Source organism: Entelurus aequoreus, linkage group LG02 (genome assembly GCF_033978785.1).
Source record: "Entelurus aequoreus isolate RoL-2023_Sb linkage group LG02, RoL_Eaeq_v1.1, whole genome shotgun sequence".
Taxonomy (NCBI): Eukaryota; Metazoa; Chordata; class Actinopteri; order Syngnathiformes; family Syngnathidae; genus Entelurus; species Entelurus aequoreus.
This window is the reverse complement of record NC_084732.1, coordinates 18,687,879-18,707,062: the sequence shown is the minus strand read 5'-3', so window position 1 is coordinate 18,707,062 and position 19,184 is coordinate 18,687,879. Positions and strand designations below refer to the sequence as shown.

Sequence of the window (19,184 nt, the reverse complement as noted above, 5' to 3'; positions counted from 1 at the left end):
GTGCAAAGCAGTAATCAGAGCAAAGGGTGGCTATTTTGAAGAAACTAGAATATAAAACATGTATTCAGTTATTTCACTTTTGTTAAGTACTTAATAACTCCACATGAGTTCACTTATAGTTTTGATGCCTTCAGTGACAATCTACTATGTAAACAGTCATGAAAATAAAGAAAACTTTTTGAATGAGGAGAAGGTGTGTCCAAACTTTTGTCCTGTACTGTATTTTAATAAAGAAAGCCTTTGACGCAAATATTACAACCAAATAAAACCTCTGAACGACACATTTTAGATAGATGCCTTAACACAAGAAATGACCAACTAATACAACTAAAGCAATTTAAACTCCTTATGCCTTACCACAAATAATTCAATACCTCCAAACTATATACATTATTTTTATACAAATAACAGTTGATGCCTTAACACAAATAATACATGTCACAAAAACAAGTAACACCTCTAAAATATATTTTAACATCTAATGCCATACTACAAATAATATCTTCAAAATAAATGTTTTAAAAGTCTATGCTTTACTGCTGGTAAATTAAACACATAACTTAACATTATTTATTTATTTGGCTGCATTTTTTGTATCATTACATGTAGAAAATACATATAGTTTGGAAGTATTATTTGTGGTAATGCATCAACTGTTGAAAATGTTTTGCAGATATTTGTGGTAAGGCTTCAACTGTTAAACATACTTTGGAGGTGTTATTTGTGTTCGAGCATTATATATAGTATTTAGGTATTATTTGTGGTAGGTAATGCATCAGCTGTTGAAAATATTTTGCCGGTATTATTTGTGTTAATGCATCAACTGTTAAAAATATATAGTATAGAGGTATTAATTGTGGTAATGCATACACTGTTGAAAATGTTTTGGAAGCATCAAACTTGGAGGTACACTATATTGCCAAAAGTATTTGGCCACCTGCCTTGACTCACATATAAACTTGAAGTGCCATCCCATTCCTAACCCATAGGGTTCAATATGATGTCGGTCCACCTTTTGCAGCTTCAACTCTTCTGGGAAGGCTGTCCACAAGGTTGCGGAGTGTGTTTATAGAAATTTTCCACCATTCTTCCAAAAGCGCATTGATGAGGTCACACACTGATGTTGGCTGAGAAGGCCTGGCTCTCAGTCTCCGTTCTAATTCATCTCAAAGGTGTTCTATCGGGTTCAGGTCAGGACTCTGTTCAGGCCAGTCAAGTTCATCCACACCAGACTCTGTCATCCATGGACCTTGCTTTGTGCACTGTCATGTTGGAAGAGGAAGGGGCCCACTCCAAACTGTGCCCACAAGTTTTGGAGCATGGAATTGTCCAAAATGTTTTGGTATCCTGGAGCATTCAAAGTTCCTTTCACTGGAACTAAGGGGCCAAGCCCAACTCCTGAAAAACAACCCCACACTATAATTCCTCCTCCACCAAATTTAACACTCGGCACAATGCAGTCCGAAATGTACCGTTCTCCTGGTAACCTCCAAACCCAGACTCGTCCATTAGATTGCCAGATGGAAAAGCGTGATCCATCACTCCAGAGAAGGCGTCTCCACTGTTCTAGAGTCCAGTGGCTACGTGCTTTACACCACTTCATCCGACGCTTTGCATTGGACTTGGTGATGTATGCCTTAGATGCAGCTGCTCGGCCATGGAAACCCGTTCCATGAAGCTCTCTGCGTACTGTACGTGGGCTATTTCGAAGGTCACATGAAGTTTGGAGTTCTGTAGCAACTGACTGTGCAGAAAGTCGGTGACCTCTTTGCACTATGCGCTTCAGCATCCGCTGACCCCTCTCTGTCAGTTTAAGTGGCCTACCACTAGGTGGCTGAGTTGCTGTTGTTCCCAAACTCTTCCATTTTCTTATAATAAAGCTGACAGTTGACTTTGGAATATTTAGAAGCGAGGAAATTTCACGACTGGATTTGTTGCACAGGTGGCATCCTATGACAGTTCCACGCTGGAAATCACTGAGCTGAGAGCGGCCCATTCTTTCACAAATGTTTGTAGAAACAGTCTCCATGCCTAACTGCATGATTTTATACACCTGTGGCCAGGCCAAGGGATTAGGACACCTGGGGCCGTATTTATCAAGCGTCTTAGAGTGCCATTTTACACTTAAGTCCTGAGAATTTGCGAAATGTAGTCCTACTCTCAAACTTAAGAATAAAAGCTATTTATCAACTTTCTTAAGTCTAAGAATCACTCCTACTCTCCACGATATTTAAGAGACCTTCAGAGGTGTCTTAAGTGGTTAGGAGTTGCCAGCAGGGGATGGCACTGAGGCGAGAGAGACGTGCGCGAACGTTCAGGGAGCGGAAGGATGTCCTGGCTTTGTTAGACGAGCAGCTGATCAAACGGTATCGTTTAGACAGAGCTATTATTATTTTTGTCACAGATTTAATAATATTTGATTCCTTGTTGATTTCTGCATGTGGCTGCAGTGGGCTAGTATATATAGAGCCACCCACACCAGTTTCAAATTAGTTGCCTAATTAATGAATTGGAAAGAAAATTTTATGAGAGTAGCGTATGTGTGTGTGGCCCTTTGATAGGTGACAGCATGTGAGGTGAGTGACGTCAGTGAGTGTGTGGGCGAGAGAAGAGCGGTAGCGTGAGTGCGGGCGGGGACTAGTTTGTTTTGTGTTGGATTGGCTGTGTGCAAGCAATCAATAAAGCAAGATTTGCAACTAATCGCCGGACTCATCATTCACTCTAAAGTCGTCCGCTGTGGAGACCCACTTCCGGGTAAAGTGAAGGGTGTTGCCCCGAGCATACATCCTGGAGAAGTGTCTCCCCTGCGCTCTTCGACTACGGTCTGGGAGCAGGAAGCAGGAAAGGTGCAACAAAAAGGAAACATTTATTTTTGATTCATTGCCAATATTGTTTGTTTGTTTTGTATTATTTTGTAGTTTATTGTCAAAATATACACTCCCATTGTCCACTTAAATATTTCTAAGATATTTCTTTATTCTTAGACAAGGGATTCCCTTCCGTGATTGGTCATTTCTATGGACACAGAAATGACGTCACTTAAAATTCCGTTTACGGCACATAGTAATGTCGTAATTCAGCTCTGAGTGTGACACTTAAGATTCAGTCCTACACTTCGCTGAAAGTGTGAGTAAGACGCTTGATAACTAACTTTTAAGTGCAGCTTTCAGCGAAGAATTTATTTACTCTTAAGTCAACTCTTAGCAGACTTCTTAGGAGTAATTCTAAGAAGCTTGATAAATACGGCCCCTGATTCTGATCATTTGGATGGGTGGCCAAATACTTTTGGCAATATAGTGTATATAAAATATATTTATATACACACACACACACACAATTTAGGTCTTTTATTTAAGTATATAATAAAGGTGTTTTTTTTTATTTGGTCAACTATTGAAAATATTTTAGAGAAATTATTTGTGTTAAGCATCAAACTGGTAAATAATTTTGTTATTTGTGATAATGCAAACATTTTTAAACATATTGTTTAGAAGTATTATTGGGTAAAGCATCAAATGTTGAAAATATTTGAGGTTTTTGTGTTAAGGCATCGACTGTTAACACGTTTAGAGTTTAGAAGCTATTACTTGTGTTAAAGACCGTTGAATGCATCTTACTTAGAAATATACAGTTTGGAGGTATTATCACTGCATAAGGTATAAACTAATAAAGTTTAGAGATATTATTTGTGTTGTGGCATCAATGTGTTAAAAATATATTTAAGAATGTTTTTAATGTATTTGCTTTTTTTGTGTGATTTGTGTTAAAGCATCAAGTACCCATATCGGTCTTTATTGATGTTAGGGCATCTAAAATAATTACCGGTAGTTTTTGCTGGTTATTTGTGTTAATTTTATTTCCATTGGAAATGTTGCTTTTTAAAAGATATTTTATTTCTGGTTTTTTTCAATATCAAAACCTGTTTTTTGTTTTACAGTTTCTGTGTGGCGCGGTATCAAAAGAACTCACTGAGTATGAGTAATGTGTCTGGTCACGGTCAGAGAGAAAAAAAGAAGAAACCTTGGACAGACTCACTCGGAACATAAAGCCCGGGTGTTTGATAAGAAGACAAAGGTTAGGTTGCCATGGCGACGCTTTTAAAGCAGCCACAGCAAACATAAAAGAGGTAGTATTGATAAATATTATTAATAATAATAAGATGAGGCTTACTTGGATTTTTCCCAGCTCCCCTGTGCTCTCCATCCTGCTGGCGACGTTGACCGTGTTGCCCCAAATGTCGTACTGAGGCTTCCTGGCGCCGATCACGCCAGCGATCACGGGTCCGTGATTGATACCTGCACGCCAAACACGTGTTGTGATCTTAGCATCAGTTCTAGACAAACTCATATCGTTTTACTTGCAATTCTTTGATTTTAATGTGTATTGTTTTTTTATTCCATGCATGTTGCACAAGACAAGTCACATTTTAAAGTGCATGCAGATGTCAATACAGCTGCTAGTGAATACTTTGAATGCAGGTATTGCCAGATTCTAGAGCTAATATATATACATATAATATATGTATGTGACCCCCATAATAATATGTAGCTTGAAAGAATACTAGGTCTGTGGTCTACAAAATCAATAAAAAAACAGCAGTCGTGGCTGTAGGCAACCTCCTGATATGACATATATCATATGTGGCTGTAGGAAACCTCCTGATATATGACATAATGATAAATAAATGATAAATGGGTTATACTTGTATAGCGCTTTTCTACCTTCAAGGTACTCAAAGCGCTTTGACAGTATTTCCACATTCACCCATTCACACACACATTCACACACTGATGGCGGGAGCTGCCATGCAAGGCGCTAACCAGCAGCCATCAGGAGCAATGGTGAAGTGTCTTGCCCAAGGACACAACGGACGTGACTAGGATGGTAGAAGGTGGGGATTGAACCCCAGTAACCAGCAACCTTCCGATTGCTGGCACGGCCACTCTACCAACTTCGCCACGCCGTCGACATATATCAGGAGGTTGCCTACAGCCACGACTGCTGTTTTATTGATTTTGTAGACCACAGACCTAATATTCTTTCAAACTACATATTATTATGGGGGTCACATTTCCAGAAATGTTAGTACGGGGGAGCCGGACGTCTGTCGTAACTATTAGTCTTATTTTGTAAGTTCCGGAGAACCAGTGTCCTCTACAGTAACCATTTGATTTTGGTCTATTTATTTTGTCAGGTACAGGAGCGCTCTGCAAACAAAAGCAAGTCAAAGATCATCTCTATGACAGCATTTTTACGAATTTGCTGCAAAAATGTGAGTGTCTTGAAAGTTTTTTTTTTAACTGAACTCAGTTGAATAGCCCAAATGATAAAAAAAGAGGACCTAAAATGTAATCTTGAGGAAGACCACTAGTACAAATGACTGACTTAAAAGCTACAGCAACACCTTGCATAAATCGAAAAAGGGAGAGGACTTAAAGGGGTGCCTTGAGGAACGACTCAGTTATGTAACTGACAATTTTGGACCCCAGTGATCTATGTTTGCTAGCAAGGTTCAAATGTCAATGCAAGAATGTGCCAATGCGTTTAGAGTGGTCCAAGTTCCTCTGTGCAACAGGAGCACTCTCGTGTATTTAGGAATTTGCTGCAAAAATGTTTGTCTCCAAAGATTTGAACTGAACTAAGGAGCCAGTATGAATAACCCTGACTCAGACCTTTTTTTTCTGTAAAGCGTAAATAAAAACAACAATGATTTGCGAATCCTTTTCAACCTATATTCAATTGAACAGACTGCAAAGACAAGATACTTAACGTTCAAACTGGAAAACTTTGTTATTTTATGCAAATATTAGCTCATTTGGAATGTCATGCCTGCAACATGTTTCAAAAAAGCTGGCACAAGTGGCAAAAAAGACTGAGAAAGTTGAGTAATGCTCATCAAACACTATTTTGGAACATTACACAGGTGAACAGGCTAATTGGAAACAGGTGGGTGCCATGATTGGGTATAAAAGCAGCTTCCGTGAAATGCTCAGTCATTCACAAACAAGGATGGGGCGAGGGTCACCACTTTGTGAACAAATGCGTAATGAAATTGTTGAACAGTTTAAGAACAAAATTTCTCAACCAGCTATTGCAAGGAATTTAGGGATTTCTCCATCTGCGGTCCAGAAATATCATCAAAAGGTTCCGAGAATCTGGAGAAATCACTGCACATAACATTGAATGCCCGTGACCTTCGATCCCTCAGGCGGTACTGCATCAACAAGCGACATCAGTGTGTAAAGGATATCACCACATGGGCTCAGGAACACTTCAGAAAACCACTGTCAGTAACTACAATTGGTCGCTACATCTGTAAGTGCAAGTTAAAACTGTACTATGCAAAGCGAAAGCCATTTATCAACAACACCCTGAAACTCCGCCAGCTTCGCTCGGCCCGAGCTCATCTAAGATAGACTGATGCAAAGTGGAAAAGTGTTCTGTGGTCTGACGAGTCCACATTTCAAATTGTTTTTGGAAACTGTGGACCAAAGTGTCCTCCGGAACAAAGAGGAAAATAACCATCCAGATTGTTATAGGTGCAAAGTTCAAAAGCCAGCATCTGTGATGGTATGGGGGTGTATTAGTGCCCAAGGCATGGCTAACTTACACATCTGTGAAGGCACCAGTAATGCGGAGAGGTACATACAGTGGCCATCCAAGCAACGTTATCATGGACGCCCCTGTTTATTTCAGCAAGACAATGCCAAGCCAGGTGTTACAACAGCGTGGCTTCATAGTAAAAGAATGCGGGTACTAGACTGGCCTGCCTGTAGTCCAGACCTGTCTCCCATGTGTGGCGCAATATGAAGCCTAAAATACCACAACTGTTGAACAACTTAAGCTGTACATCAAGCTAGAATGAGAAATAATTCCACCTGAAAAGCTTCAAAAATTGGTCTCCTCAGTTCCCAAATATTTATTTAGAGTTGTTAAAAGGAAAGGCCATGTAACACACTGGTAAAATGCCCCTGTGCCAACTTTTTTGCAATGTGTTGCTGCCATTAAATACTAAGTTAATGATTATTTGCACAAAAAAAAAAGTTTCTAAGTTCGAACATTAAATATCTTGTCTTTGCAGTCTATTCAATTGAATATAAAAGTTGAAAAGGATTTGCAAATCATTATATTCTGTTTTTATTCACGATTTACACAACGTGCCAACTTCACTGATTTTGGCTTTTGTAAAAATACAGAGGCTTTGTAAAATAACGACTGTATGTTTATGAAAAAACACACGAAAAAATAACCTTTTAGGAGTGCAAATGGTTTTTAAAAGAAGTTATTCCATTGGATTTAATAAGACAAGTTGATCCTTAACCTGCCAATGAAAGCACGTGTCGACACTAAGCCGTAAATCCGCAAACAAGTGATGAAATTTGGCATTGGAACATTTCCCCAGAATGGGATGACATCAGCTTGCAAACACACACACACACACACACACACACACACACACACACACACACACACACACACACACACACACACACACACACACACACACACACACACACACACACACACACACACACACACACACACAGCTACAGCTGGCCGAGCAAACTCACCCACGCGGAGCCTAAAGCTGTTGAAGGAATGTCGGTTGATGCCGTCCAACTTGCCCATCAGAGCGATGGCGAACTCCACCATGATCCCGATCTGCGCCTGCTGACGCTCCCGGTCCTGTAAGAGCACCACAGTTAGCAAAAATCATCTTTCAATGTGTGGCTCCTGGAGCCTGTTTGTGAGAACAATATCCATGCTTTATTCCACTAAACCACCTACTTCACTCTGTCTATACGCCTACAACTTCATTGAGGACTGTTGTAAAAGAAGACAAAAAAGGCATCTTAATATAACGCCTGGAGCACTTTTTTGTTGTTGAAATAACACGCTGGATTGTGACGACACAGCCTGGTTAAAGGTGCATATTTATTGTGTGAATGCTTTGGTTTTCTACACCAAAATTCATCTATTTATTCAACTTCTTCTTCTCCAGATTTTGGCGCGCTCTACCTTCCACATTTTTCATCCGATTCAAACCGTTCCAACTTCAAACTGCTCAGCCTATTCGGGAATCGCGGGCTTTCCTTTGACAAATTCCCCAAAAATTCCCAGATTTCCGGGTTTTCCGGGAAATTTTTCCCATTCAAAATTAGTAAGCCATTTTTCAGACTTCCACCACTTTCCAACCGATTCAAACCATTCCACCTTCAACACATTCCATCATTCTAGAAATTTAAACAATCATTTTTTCAAGTTCAAAAATGATTTTCCCAGCATTCCTGGTTTTCCAAAGCCGTTTCCCCCCTTTATTCTGGCCACTACTCCTTCCACATTTTTCAACGCATTTCAACTGTTCCACCGTCAAAACGTTCCTCGTATCAGGATGAAAGACAAAGTTGACTTCAACATTTCTCGACTGATTTGGAAAAAAATCAACACCAATCATATCAACTCATTCAGACCAGTCAGGGTTTTTTTTTACCATTTTCCAAAAAAAGTCCAATTTTTTCTGAAATTCCCATTGAAATCAATGGGACATTTTTCAAAGTTCCACAATTCCCACAAAACGTTCCAACTTCAAACTGTTAAGCCTATTCGGGAATCGTGGGCTTTTCTTTGACAAATTCCCAGATTTCCCAGAATTCCAGGTTTTCCGGGAATTTTTCCCATTCAAAATGAATTGGCCATTTTTCAGACTTCCACCATTTTCCACATTTTTCAACCGATTCAAACCATTTCACCATTCTGGAAATTTTTACGATAATTTTTCCAAGTTCAAAAAAATTCCAGGATTTTCCAGAATTCCTAGTTTTACAAAGCCCTGTTTCAACCCTTTTTTCTGGCGATATTTTTTTTTTATAGCAGGCACATTAAAGGCCTACTGAAACCCACTACCACCTGACCACGCAGTCTGATAGTTTATATATCAATGATGAAATCTTAACATTGCAACACATGCCAATACGGCCGGGTTAACTTGTAAAGTACAATTTTAAATTTCCCGCTAAACTTCCGGTTGAAAACGCCTTTGGATGATGACGTATGCGCATGACGTAGCCAGTGAAACAGAAGTATCGGTACCCCATTGAATCCAATACAAAATAGCTCTGTTTTCATCTCATAATTCCACAGTATTCTGGACATCTGTGTTGGTGAATCTTTTGCAATTTGTTTAATGAACAATGGAGACTGCAAAGAAGAAAGTTGTAGGTGGGATCGGTGTATTAGCGGCGGACTACAGCAACACAACCAGGAAGACTTTGACTCGGATAGCAGACGCGCTAGCCGATGCTAGCCACCGACCGCACGGATGATCGTGGTGAAGTCCTTCGTCCTTCAGTCGATCGCTGGAACGCAGGTGAGCACGGGTGTTGAGCAGATGAGGGCTGGCTGGCGTAGGTGGAGCGCTAATAATTTTATCATAGCTCTGTGAGGTCCCGTTATACTAAGTTAGCTTCAATGGCGTCGTTAGCAACAGCATTTTTAAGCTTCGCCAAGCTGGAAAGCATTAACCGTGTATTTACATGTTCATGGTTTAATAGTATTGTTGATTTTCTGTCTATCCTTCCAGTCAGGGGTTTATGTATTTTGTTTCTATCTGCATTTGAGCCTGATGCTATCACGTTAGCTTCAATGGCGTCTTTAGCAACAGCATGTTAACCTTCGCTAGGCTGGAAAGCATTAACCGTGTATTTACATGTCCCTGGTTTAATAGTATTGTTGATCTTCTGTCTATCCTTCCAGTCAGGGATTTATTTATTTTGTTTCTATATGCAGTTAAGCACGATGCTATCACGTTAGCTCCGTAGCTAAGGTGTTTCGTCGATGTATTGTCGTGGAGATAAAAGTCACTGTGAATGTCCATTTCGCGTTCTCGACTCTCATTTTCAAGAGTATATAGTATCCGAGGTAGTTTAAAATACAAATCCGTGATCCACAATAGAAAAAGGAGAGAGTGTGGAATCCAATGAGCCAGCTTGTACCTAAGTTACAGTCAGAGCGAAAAAAGAAATGTCTTGTACTGCATTCTAGTCCGTCACTCTAACGTTCCTCATCCACAAATCTTTCATCCTCGCTCAAATTAATGGGGTAATCGTCGCTTTCTCGGTCCGAATCGCTCTAGCTGCATTGAAAACAATAGGAAAATATGAGGAGGCGATCAACTGACTACGTCACGCTACTTCCGGTAGGGGCAAGGCTTTTTTTTATCAGAGACCAAAAGTTGCGAACTTTATCGTCGTTGTTCTATACTAAATCCTTTCAGCAAAAATATGGCAATATCGCAAAATGATCAAGTATGACACATAGAATGGATCTGCTATGCCCGTTTGAATAAAACAATGTCATTTCAGTAGGCCTTTAACATGCTAAAAGTTAACATTCATAAAAAAAAATATTTGACCCTGCAAATTTAGCTAAAAAACTAGCATGCTAACATTAGCATGCGTCAAGTTCCACAATATTTGACTCAAGTGTATACCTGAAAAATTAAATTTAAAAAAAGATGTCAACTTTAGCATGTTAACAGTAAACATGTGTAAAGTAGCAAAATATTTGACTCTGAGGTGTACACCTGCAAACTTAGCCAAATAGCTAGCATGCTAACATTAGCGTTCTGACAGTTAACATGCATGAAGTAACTAAATATTTGACAGGGAAGTGTGTACCTGAAACATTTCATACAAAATATAACATGTTAACTTTAGCATGCTAAGAGTTAACATGTGAAATAACAAAATATTTGACTCTGAGGTGTATACCTGGAAAATTAGCTGATAACGTATTTTATTTAAATGTTTTATTTTTTTTTTGCAGGCAAATTAACATGCTAAAAGTTAACATTCACAAAAAAAATATTTGACTCTGCGTGGACCTGAAAAATAAACTAAAAAGCTAGCATGCTAACATTAGCATGCGTTAAGTTACACAATATTCGACTCAGGTCATGTCAACTTTAGCATGTTAACAGTAAACGTGTAAAGTAACAAAATATTTGACTTTGAGGTGTATACCTACAAACTTAGCTAAAAAGCTAGCATGCTAACAGTTTTTTTTACTTTTTATTTATTTAAAAAAAAATTTGCTAACAGTTAACATGCATGAAGTAACAAAATACTTGACTCCAAGTCCCGAGTGTGACCCGAGTCTACTCCACCTGATTGTTCTCTTGCCCGGGCGTCCCGCTGAGCCCGGCCGCCGCCATGTACGTGCTGCCGATGGTCTTGATCTTCTCCACGCCGCTGAACTTGGGCTTGGACAGCAGCTGTGTTGACGACACGTGGGCACGTTAGCTACTTGACCCGCGTGCACTTACCGTGTTTCCCCGAGTACTTTAAAAAGGACTTGGCTGACCTCGTCAAAGTCGGCGATGATTTCGTTGAGCAGCCTGAGGCATTCCAGGCCCTCCTTGTTGATATCGCACTCGGTGTAAAACTCTTTGAAGTCCGGCACTGAGGCGAACATCACGCACACGCAGCCATAGGACTTGTAGTAGAGGTCCTGTTCAAAAACAGCAAATATTTGGACAGCTGTTGGGACACCTTTCTTCTCAAGAATAGCAGCCATGTCTCATGTGGACTAAGATAGTCTTTTTTTTCTATTAACACAAATATCCAGCTTCTGATAAGAGGATATAGGATATAGTCGTTATTATAGTTTGTCTTTTATGAATATCATTCGTATTAGGTATACAATAAGATGTAGATCAAAATCATTTGATTCACACAAATATTACTCTATTGGTGGGGATTACTCTGAAAAATTGTTTCGGAAGTTATTTTTTATTGTAAACATTCCCTAAGGCGGTGCCATATTTACATGCTTTGGCAGTGACATCACTGGTTTGAAATTTCCCTCACCTAAAAAAAATGTTTAGCATTTTAACAATATAGTGAAAATACGCAAGTCATAAGTAAGAATAAAATGTATTAATGAATGTAAAGAAAAGGAAAAAAAAGTATAAATAAAACTATGATAAAAATTAGAACAGTAAAAATGTGATTAGGAAATTCATGTGTGTACACACACACACACATATATATATATATATATATATATATATATATATATATATATATATATATATATATATATATATATATATATATATATATATAATATTAACTGTAAAGATGACTTCTTCAATTTGTTTACTTTGTATTGGTGTTGTTAATTAGGCTGGTAGGAAAATAAATACTAAACCTTATATATATATATATATATATATATATATATATATATATATATATATATATATATATATATATATATATATATATATATATATATATATATATATAAAATGTTTAGCATTTTAACAATATAGTGAAAATACACAAGTCATAAGTAAGAATAAAATGTATTAATGAATGTAAAGAAAAGAAAAAAAAAGTATAAATAAAACTACGATAAAAATTAGAACAGTAAAAATGTGATTAGGAAATTCATGTGTGTACATATATATATATATATATATATATATATATATATATATATATATATATATATATATATATATATATATATATATATATATATAATATTAACTGTAAAGATGACTTCTTCAATTTGTTTACTTTGTATTGGTGTTGTTAATTAGGCTGGTAGGAAAATAAATACTAAACCTTATATATATATATATATATATATATATACATATACACAAACACACAAATTGATGTGGCGGGCCAGATCTGGCCCCCGGGCCTTGAGTTTGACACCCGTGATCTAGAATAAGTTTGACAAGCCGAGACGCGATTCAGCAGCAGCAGGACATGGGATGGCTCAATGCTGCCGCATAAGGTAGTAGTTAGCTCTATGTTATCAATGCGCCGCTAAAAATAGTACTTATAGTAACTATATCGCTAACATTTGGTTAATATTCACATCACAATATGTAAATATATTGTTGGCGAGTTTTGGATGGCAATTAGAGGACTTTGTAGGCCCCTATTGACTCAATTATTAGCTGACTTCTTATTTATTTACAACTTAGAATGCATAAATAAAAGAAAAACATGTGTTTATGTCTTACATAAGAATTGTGAACTTTCTAATTTTTGCATATTTCCAGTATGACTGACCTGATAATATGGTCCGTGACGTAGAAATCTACGGTAATTGCTGAAGACACTCAGAGCGGAATATCTAAAATGGTGTGTTGAGTGGATTTGTGGCATTTTGGGATGTTTAGACGGTATTGTCACGTAATTGGATATGGTTCAATGGATACGCAATTAAGCATATAAAGTCAACTTGTTTTTCCACTCTACTGGTACTTTACATGTAAACTGCCCACACTGCCTTCGCATGTGCGCCACTCGACTGGATCGGGGTCACACCCACCCACAAAATGACCACAAGTCAAAGGAAACGTGGCAACATTTGGATGCACTTTGTTTTTTGTTAAATGGGTTTGTTTAGTTTTGCATTCACTTTTATATATTGTGCTCATTTTTTTGTTTTATTTATATATATTTTATTTTCTTATCCTTACTCATACTCCTTTATTAGGTTTTAGCTTTTCTTTTTAATGATTCCATTTCATTAGTTTTTATTGATGTTTATTATAGTTATTCTTTTTATCCACCTTTTTAGGTGTATCTTGTGGTCTGTTAGTTTCTGTGTCTTTAGGGCTGCAACAACTAATCGATTAAATCAATTAAAATCGATTATTAAAATAGTTGCCGATTAATTTAGTCATCGATTCGTTGGATCTATGCTATGCGCATGCGCAGAGTTTTTAATTTATTTATTTATTTTCTCTAATTTTTTATTTTATTTTTATTTTTTTAATAAACCTTTATTTATAAACTGCAACATGTACAAACAGCTGAGAAAACAATAATCAAAATAAGTATGGTGCCAGTATGCTGGTTTTTTTCAATAAAATACTGGATAGGATAGAAATGTAGTTTGTCTATTTTATCCGATTATTAATCGAAGTAATAATCGACAGATTAATCGATTATCAAATTAATCGTTAGTTGCAGCCTTGTGTCTTTTAATAATTATTCTGTACAGCACTTTGGTCCACTGGTTTTTAAAGTGCTCTACAAATAAGACTAGATTATAGTATTGCAGATGTATTATTTAGAGGCCATATATTTTTTTCTTGTACAGTTTGAAATACTCATATGGAAAAAAAATACAGTAAATAGGATTTGCATGGAGGTTATTTGTAGCCTGTGATTTTTATGATGCCACAAAGTTTCTTAGGTGAGATCAAATAAAAAAATGGGGATGAGGTACCATCTTATGGGATGTTTTTAATTAAAAAAACCAAGCCAAATTAAATTACAATTCACATTTTAGAATATTTCCCACAAATAGAGTATACATTTGCGAACATTTTAACTATTAAAATTAGAAATAATTCAAAACTCGACTTCCTTTAGAAAGCCATAAATCCCATCCCTAGAATTGAATCAGTTGTAGTAAGAATTGATATCATCAAAAATGATTAGTGTTTTGAAAAAGTGGTATTTTAGGAAATTTGGGGGCTGGAAAAGGGAAATTCTGAGAAAACTGATTTTTTTATGTAAAAAAAAAATAGCCCAAATGTTTTGGTGCTGGATTGGTTGTAAAGGTGGAAATAGTAAGAATTTTCTCAAGATCAAGAGACTTTTGTGTTGGAAAAAATTGCATTACAGGAATTTGGGGATTTTGGAAATGTTTTTTTTTTTTTTTAAATGTCCGAAATCAGATGCCTGTTGCTGCTGGAATGGTTCCAATCAGTAGGGAAATGTCTCACTTCGTTCTTTTTGTTCTCCCCGACGAAGAGCGAGGCCACGTGGGCCGGCAGCACGTTCTCCAGCAGCAGGCGGTTGAGGTTCTCCCGGGTCTCGATCTCGTCCTGCTCCGTGTGGTTCTTGTACTTGAGCAGGAAGTCCTGGCGGAAGCACGACTCGTTCTGTCGGGGGGTAAGGCGGCGAGGGCGGGTTAGAGACGTGCACGCGGGTGTAGATACTAAATAATTGGGTTTTGAGGTGGGCACCTGCTGTGAGATGATGAGCATGGTGACCAGGAACAAGGTGATGTAGATGCAGCTCATCACCTGAGGGTGCTTCACCAGGCCCACCAGTCTCAAGATGGACTCGTCTTCTATGCTGTGAGGACACAATGCATGATGGGATTTTTATTCCCCAATAATGTTGAATCAACTTTATGAATTTGTTATCAATATTTTAATTGATAATGTTTTAAACACACATAATCGCAGCCTATTCTCGATTGATTATTTACAAACAAAAACACTACCAAAGGCTTCCTTATTGTCGTCCACAAATTGCAGACATTTTCTGTGTATGTTTTACGCTTGAAAAGTGTTTGTCCATCTTAAACATTCATTCACTCATTCATTCATTCATATTCCCACACATTTATTTACCCTTGTACGTTAAGAGCATTTGTGCACTGCAAAAAGTCAGTGTTCAAAAACAAGAAAAAAATACAAAAATTAGAGATATTTTATTTGAACTAAGCAAAATTATCTGCCAATAGAACAAGAAAATTTGGCTTGTCAAGACTTTCCAAAACAATTAAAATGAGCTAACCTCAATGAACCAAAAAATACCTTAAAATAAGTATATTCTCACTAATAACAAGTGCACTACTATATGAGTACGTATTTTCTATTGTTTCATTGACAATAAAACAGCAAAGTCCATTTGGCTGTCATCTGTTTTAATTATGATACACAATTGTGTCAAAGTCATGATTTTTTTTTTTCATGCTTGAAATAAGAAATTATTACTTTAAAAAAGTAGTTTTATACTTGTGAGTGTTGATGACACAGCTTTGCAACAGTTGATATTCTAGTTTCAAGCATGTTTTACTCAATATAGGTCATAACATCTCAGCAACAAGCTGTAATATCTTACTGAGATCATTTAGGACCAAAACCCTTAAAACAAGTAAAACACTCTAACATAAAATCTGCTTAGTGAGAAGAATTATCTTATCAGACAGAAAATAAGCAAATATCACCCTTATTTGAGATATTTAATCTTACTTAGATTTCAGTTTTTGCAGTGTGAACGGTTGAGAGCGATTTATAGCGGTAATTTTTGATGGTAAACGAGAGATTATCATCACACTTCAACATCTGCTAAATCTAGTCGTTCGCTGCGCCCTAAAAAGTGTTGATACTATACAGTCGTGGTCAAAAGTTCACATACACTTGTAAAGAACATAATGTCATGGCTGTCTTGAGTTTCCAATCATTTCTACAATTTTTTGTGATAGATAGATAGTTAGAGTGATTGGAGCACATACTTGTTGGGTCACAAAAAACATTCATGAAGTTTGGTTCTTTTATGAATTTATTATGGGTCTACTGAAAATGTGACCAAATCTGCTGGGTCAAAAGTATACATACAGCAATGTTAATATTTGGTTACACGTCCCTTGGCAAGTTTCACTGCAATAAGGAGCTTTTGGTAGCCATCCACAAGCTTCTGGCAAGCTTGAGTGGTCAAAAATACAACCGCAAGCTGGCCAGAAGCTTGTGGATGGCTGGCTACCAAAAGCGCCTTATTGCAGTGAAACTTGGAAACTCCAGACAGCCATGACATTATGTTCTTTACAAGTGTATGTCAACTTTTGACCACGACACAGGCGTGAAACAGGACAGTCGCGTGCGGGTTAAGGACCCCCGGCAACTTTGTGACTTTATTGGACGCAGCCCCGGAAGTAAATGGGGGGAAGGCTTTTGTAGGGGGGCAAGAAATTTGGCGTGACAGCTGCAGCAGTGCCTGATGAATATTTGCCTGTTTCAAAGAGTGCTGCTCGTTTTTCGTATGTGGGTAACAACATTTAATTATGTATTTTTTTTTGTCTGAATTGGTTAAACCGCCACCCGCCCAAATCTATTTAAAATCTTTTTTTTTTGTCATGCATCCGCCCGACCCGCGGATTATCCGCGGAGTCCGCGGTTGTGTCCGCAAACCGCGCATCTCTAATATACACACACACACACATATATATATATATATATATATATATATATATATATATATATATATACATACATATATATATATATATATATATATATATATATATATATATATATATATTTACATACATATATATATATATATATATATATATATATATATATATATATATATATATATATATATTTACATACATATATATATATATATATATATTTACATACATATATATATATATATATATATATATATATATATATATATATATATATATATATTACATACATACATACATACATACATACATATATATATATATATATATATATATATATATTTACATACATACATACATACACATACATACATACATACATATATATATATATATATTTACATACATACATACATATATATATATATATATATATATATATATACATTATATACTGTATATACATATATATATCAATATATATATATACATACATACCTACATACATACATACATACATATAGTTACTTTGCATGCACACCCCTGTACTAAACTAAATAAAATAATATGCTAACAGTGTTACTTAAAACATGTACCATTTTTGTTTGGGGAAGTCAATTTTCTAGATGTAATTTATTGTTCTATACATTTACAGTAGAACGTTGATTTACGAACCCCTCATTTTACAAACTTTTCAATTTACGAACCACAGACTGAATAAAAATGTGCCCCAAAGCACAGCCATTTTGTGCCCGTCAGCACATCCCTTTTGGGCGGGCAGTCACTCAGACACGTTGTCTAATACGCTAATTGCTCCTTTGTGTGCGTTTAAAATGTTTTTAAGCCTTTTTAAAGCATTTTTTCTCATGTTCCTAGCTCAATACGAGTCCACAGAAAGTCACGGACAAGCGACGTGTGGTTTGAAACACGTCATCGTCTCGTGTTACGTTATCAGCACATTCCCGGTCCACACCTGCTGCAGTTCCCCGCCCCTGGAATCTGAGCGTAGATGACGGCAGCGTAGGCCACAAAGAGATCCCTGTTGGTGCTGAGGATGATGACGTAGTACGCCGTGGAGGCCAGGGTGAGGAAGAGCACCTTGATCTCCAAGTTGACCCGCAGGAAAACCCCGCAGGCCACCAGGGATAAGATGCAGCAGTACACCGAGTACTGCATGGAGACAAAGAGTCTATTAGACCCAACTTATGTAGTACATTAATAGCATCCATAACAATATATGGCAATTCAGTTTAATTAAATATAACAATAATACATATTTATATTGTGTATATTTTGACATTTCACCTCAAATATACATATATATATACATTTATATATAAATATATATACATATATATGTATATATATATACATATATACATATATATATATATACATATATATATATATATATACATATACATATATATATATATATATATATATATATATATTATATACATATATTATATGTATACATATATATATACATATTATATATATATTTATATTTATTTATTTTTATTTTTTATATTTGTTTCTTTTTTCACATTTATTCATGCAAAAGTTTAGATGATTTCTCCCTCATTTTTCTAACCAGTCTGATTTATATATGAAGTAAAAAACAAAGATCCTCACAGGCAGATAGAAGAGTCCTTTTAATACATGTTTTAATTGTATTAATTTATCATTTATTCCATATATTTTATATATATATATATATATACAGGTAAAAGCCAGTAAATTAGAATATTTTGAAAAACTTGATTTATTTCAGTAATTACATTCAAAAGGTGTAACTTGTACATTATATTTATTCATTGCACACAGACTGATGCATTCAAATGTTTATTTCATTTAATTTTGATGATTTGAAGTGGCAACAAATGAAAATCCAAAATTCCGTGTGTCACAAAATTAGAATATTACTTAAGGCTAATACAAAAAAGGGATTTTTAGAAATGTTGGCCAACTGAAAAGTATGAAAATGAAAAATATGAGCATGTACAATACTCAATACTTGGTTGGAGCTCCTTTTGCCTCAATTACTGCGTTAATGCGGCGTGGCATGGAGTCGATGAGTTTCTGGCACTGCTCAGGTGTTATGAGAGCCCAGGTTGCTCTGATAGTGGCCTTCAACTCTTCTGCGTTTTTGGGTCTGGCATTCTGCATCTTCCTTTTCACAATACCCCACAGATTTTCTATGGGGCTAAGGTCAGGGG

The 19,184-nt window shown here is 36.5% G+C and overlaps 1 protein-coding gene across 5 annotated transcripts in view; it reads right to left on the bottom strand.

Annotated features, from left to right (window-relative positions):
• Positions 1 to 19,184, bottom strand: part of adcy7 (adenylate cyclase 7) — a 168,712-nt gene that overhangs the window by 1,522 nt on the left and 148,006 nt on the right. For all 5 annotated transcript variants that reach the window (XM_062023525.1, XM_062023533.1, XM_062023521.1 and 2 more), the window contains 7 exons: positions 17,936 to 18,132; positions 15,005 to 15,116; positions 14,762 to 14,920; positions 11,362 to 11,508; positions 11,165 to 11,272; positions 7,572 to 7,686; positions 4,171 to 4,295 (listed from right to left, as the gene is read on the bottom strand). In XM_062023525.1, coding sequence (XP_061879509.1) covers positions 4,171 to 4,295; positions 7,572 to 7,686; positions 11,165 to 11,272; positions 11,362 to 11,508; positions 14,762 to 14,920; positions 15,005 to 15,116; positions 17,936 to 18,132 — 963 coding nt within the window. The remainder of the gene's footprint in view (positions 1 to 4,170; positions 4,296 to 7,571; positions 7,687 to 11,164; positions 11,273 to 11,361; positions 11,509 to 14,761; positions 14,921 to 15,004; positions 15,117 to 17,935; positions 18,133 to 19,184) is intronic.